Raw genomic sequence first — 3,968 nt, 5'->3', positions numbered from 1 at the left:
CACTGTTCAGTCTTATGTTTTTGCTTATCTATAGTCAGTTGTATTACAGAGCAGAAGACAAAGATTGAACTAGATATGACATTAGGATTGCCACATTGTAAAGGCTCATATTTGAGTAGCAGCTGCCACAATGCATGGCAAGTCTAAAGCTCAGTTCTGTTCAAGCTATTAAACAGCTGGCAAGTAATGATTATTCTTCCTTCAGAGAAAAAGTAGCATTTCTCCTAACTGAAGTGACTAAGTTGGATAGGCCTTTTATTAAATACTCACAAAACAAAGCACACAGGAGATAAGGAACAGAAAGTTCTTGAGCTTTACTCCGGCACTTCAGCAAGCATAAATAAAGTGGTAAGGAATTCCTCTCAAGTGTAACTAACCACTATGCTGTATACAAATGACAGTGTGGTGCTTAAGTGAATCACATCTCCACATCATTCATTAACTTTGAACACAAATTTAAGCATGGGCCTCAACCAACCTTTTAAGTTTGGGAAAAAAGATCTACATACCTTTTGTTGAATCCCATCTTAATGATTTCTAAAGTGAAAGTCTTGCAACTGAAGAAAGCAAAAGGCGAGCAACCTTTCTGTAGAGTGGTTAACCTGCTCTTAAGGCTAAGGGACACTTGCCCCAGAAACTCTTATTGAGCAGGGAATCCATCAGGGAAGAACTGAGAACTCGTGAGCAAGTAGGTCAAAATGGACATTTAGGTTTTCTATATCCTTCATCAGGAAGCCAAGTAAACTTTAATCCTCTGGATTTATTCAAGTCATCTTTGGCGGATGTTATTTCTGTACCTTTTCCTTATATCCTGGAATTATTGGCCCTGGAGTTATTTCCACATTGACTGATTTTAAAAGATTTAAAGTGACATGTACATCATTGTGTTTCCCTAAGCTTCTCAAGCATTTATATATGAGGTCTTCATTAATCCATGTCTGTACCAAGTGTCCCTTAGCATCAGGGTGCCATTGACGTTCTTAAGCCTTTATAGTACTTGTTTTGTTTCTACTGTGAGACAAAAATAGTTTAACTGATCCTATGTAATCACGACAGGAGATTAATTAAAATGCCAAGATAGGAAACAATTTATTATAGAGAGAAGAAAAATTTCTCATCCAAAATATAGAAATCTGTACAACTTTGCCACAATCAATATACATGAACTGTACAAATTTACACCAGTTCATAATTTACCAAATAAAAGATGACTAACAAAGTTCACAAAATAGATGGTGGTTTGTGGAAAAGACTTTTACCCAATTAAGAACAAGGAAATTACAAACCAGACCTCCACTTTCTAAAAATAAGAAGTTTACTCAGTCTTAGAAAACTACAAGCTAGCAAATGTACAGATAGCTGGCTGGTGCTATCACCACAGTTCAGACAGTGTCTTTATAAGGTCTTTTTAAAGCCTGTTGCCATGGCAGATTCTGATCACTTGCTACTTTTGAGTCCAATGTAAAGATCTGACCATTTCCCCAGGTCATACTTACTAGTTTATCTTATGTACATTTATACATATTTGTAAGTGCTAGGTAAAAGTCTGAAAAATAAAATTTCCAGTACTATGGTGTTCATAATAGTAAGTCTTGTTACTGAGCTGCCAAAAATGCTAACAATTAGTAAATGTAATAGTGCAAATTTACTCTGCAAGACCTACTGCAGAGAATCACTTTATAAATACAGATTGGGGTTGAAAATTGGTGTAGAAATTAAAGTAAGATGTCTTGGAGAAACTGACCCTTCCTAGATCTTCTTCACTCCCTAGCAAGTTTCAATCATTTTGACTCACAGGCTATTAAATCACTGAAAGGTACTGTCCAAACTATGGCACTGTCACTTTAAAGTATACCACTCTAATGTGTGCCAGATCTTCACAGCTGTGACATGGTTTAAATTCCATAATCCATCCCCAGAGGTGCCCACCCAAAGTAAAAACCAAATTTATCCATCCATTTTAAGGTGATCCATCCACAGACTATATCTTAACCTGATACAGTCATCATATTGTAGCTTTTGGAAGGGCTAGTTCTGCCCAAGAGAAGTTCCTCCTTACAGCTTATTCTGCTGTCTACCATTTGCATGTTGGTGTTATTTTGGCTACCTCCTGCTGGTGCAGCTTCATACAGCACACAGATGGAGCCATCCTCTCCAATACGATAGGACACTTCATACGGGTCAACCCATAGAGTGAGTTCGCTGGGAAGAAGCTGGAACAGTTCCTGACTGCTCAATCCAATCCGCTGTGCTGCCTGTCCAATGAGAGGATCCATTTTATGGTTGATCCGGATACATCGGTAACCTGATCCCTTGCATGGTTTTTCTGGGAACCAGTGGTGTTTATAATGTTCTATAAAAAAAATAAAAAAAATTATCCTCCTTAAATCCCTGTTCAAAAAGACATACAGTGTTCATTGTTCGCTGTCAACTTTCACCCCTCGAGATGTTGGGAAAGCTGATTGTTTTAGCATTGAGTGACCTGAAAAATCATTATACCCTTTATTCTTGCTGATGATTTGCGTAACTGCAACACCCCCTGGGAAACACTTGTGTACAAAGTTACCATTTCATGCTCCTATACACAGAGAACAACATTTGCCATCTAAAGGGAACAAAATGCAACTTCCTGGCATTCACAGAAACAAACTAGAATACAGAAGTGATCGCACACACAGCAGAAAAACTCAAGGGCTTCAAAACTTCAGAACCAGTAAGTGAAAAAGCACCTTTCCAGCCTCCTCTCGAGATCACACCCATGCTTAGATCCTCACACTCTAAGAACACCCAAAAATAAACACGGAAGGAGCTGGGCAGCGTTCACCGACTGACTCAAGCCGTATTTCACCACTGCTCTCTCCAGACTGTTTTCCAGGGCGAGACAGCAATGACTTCACTTACCTTAGGAGTGTTATCCCACCCAAAGCCCTCTTGGTCTGAGGTTACTTACAGGCACTATCAAGCGCACTGGGACACAGGCTCGGGATTACAAAACCCACAGGGCAGCGAAGAAACCCTCGGTATTTGATCCTAACCAGGGCTGTCAGGTGGCTACAAGATTTTCCAGAAGAAAGGGGAACTGAGACTCATAGTCCACCGATTAGTTTTACTGACACACAAAAGAAATAGCAACGTCGGAGCATTTTTCCTTGTGTAAACTGGGCGGCTTGAGCCCTTGGAACGGAGCCCATGTCCGGGCTGCTCGGAACGCTTTGTCTAAGGAGCCAAGGGGGGGGCTGCCGAGCCCCTTTTGTTTACAGCCCGCTCCTGCCGCCCCCACCCGAGGAAGCCGCCTCGGAACCGACGGGGGATCCCTGTAAGAGGGGAGCCACTGTCACGGAGCCCCGCTCAGCCCCGGCCCCTCTTCCCCTTCCGCCCACCCCAGCCACCCGCTGGGCACGGCGCTGCTTCGACCGGAGCTGCCGCCCGCACCCCGCCGTCCCGGGCGGGCGGCTCTACGGCGGACGGGAGTAGTGCGGCTCCCTCCGCTCCGCACCGCCTCACCTGCCAGCAGCTCCTGCAGGCTCTGGCTGAAGGTCTGCAGCTGCCGCTCGTTCATCAGCCCCTTGGTCCGCAAGAACTTGGAGATGAAGCCCACGGCCGCGGCGATCTCACGTATCATGCTGGCCCGGGTGTACAGGGCGGGATGCATGGAGGCGGCGACGGGCGGCAGCCAGCTCTCCGGGACGGCCGGCGCTGGGAAGGGACGGGGCGCGGGGCGAGCGGCACGGAGCAGGACGGGACGGGGACGGCACGGCTCTAACTGGGAAAGGTGCGGACGGCGGAGCCGAGCTCACATCCCGGGGGCGGCAGCCTCCGCCTCCTCTTCCTTCGGCAGGGGGGCGGCGGCGGCGGCGGCGGCGGCAGCAGCAGCGGCGGCCGCAGCAGCGCTCCCCGCATTTCCTGCTGCGAGAGGCGAAGGGAGCTGCCGCCTGCACGCCGCTTCTTATAGACCCCGACAGACGGAA

At 46.0% G+C, this 3,968-nt stretch overlaps 1 protein-coding gene across 1 annotated transcript; it reads right to left on the bottom strand.

Moving 5' to 3' along the window:
* Window positions 1–1,064: 1,064 nt before the first annotated feature.
* Window positions 1,065–3,659, bottom strand: BTG1 (BTG anti-proliferation factor 1). The gene is made up of 2 exons (XM_062633486.1): window positions 3,505–3,659; window positions 1,065–2,353 (listed from the first exon to the last, which is right to left on the bottom strand). The coding sequence occupies exons 1-2, from the start codon at window positions 3,650–3,652 to the stop codon at window positions 1,989–1,991; spliced, it is 513 nt and encodes a 170-aa protein (XP_062489470.1). The 5' UTR covers window positions 3,653–3,659; the 3' UTR covers window positions 1,065–1,988.
* Between the last annotated feature and the right edge of the window lie 309 nt (window positions 3,660–3,968).

Source organism: Pezoporus occidentalis, unplaced genomic scaffold, assembly GCF_034315485.1.
Source record: "Pezoporus occidentalis ecotype Australia unplaced genomic scaffold, CSIRO_AGI_Poc_V1 ctg112, whole genome shotgun sequence".
NCBI classification, from domain to species: Eukaryota; Metazoa; Chordata; class Aves; order Psittaciformes; family Psittacidae; genus Pezoporus; species Pezoporus occidentalis.
Note: the sequence above shows the minus strand (reverse complement) of the source record. Positions and strands in the feature narration are given on the sequence as shown.

What these genes read in the sequence shown, in the direction of transcription:
- BTG1 (XM_062633486.1), bottom strand. Translation starts at nt 3,652, where the DNA reads ATGCATCCCGCCCTGTACACCCGGGCCAGCATGATACGTGAGATCGCC. An exon ending in CCTGCAGGAGCTGCTGGCAG is followed by an intron (nt 2,354 to 3,504) that starts GTGAGGCGGTGC and finishes TTTTTTTTATAG; the next exon opens with AACATTATAAACACCACTGG.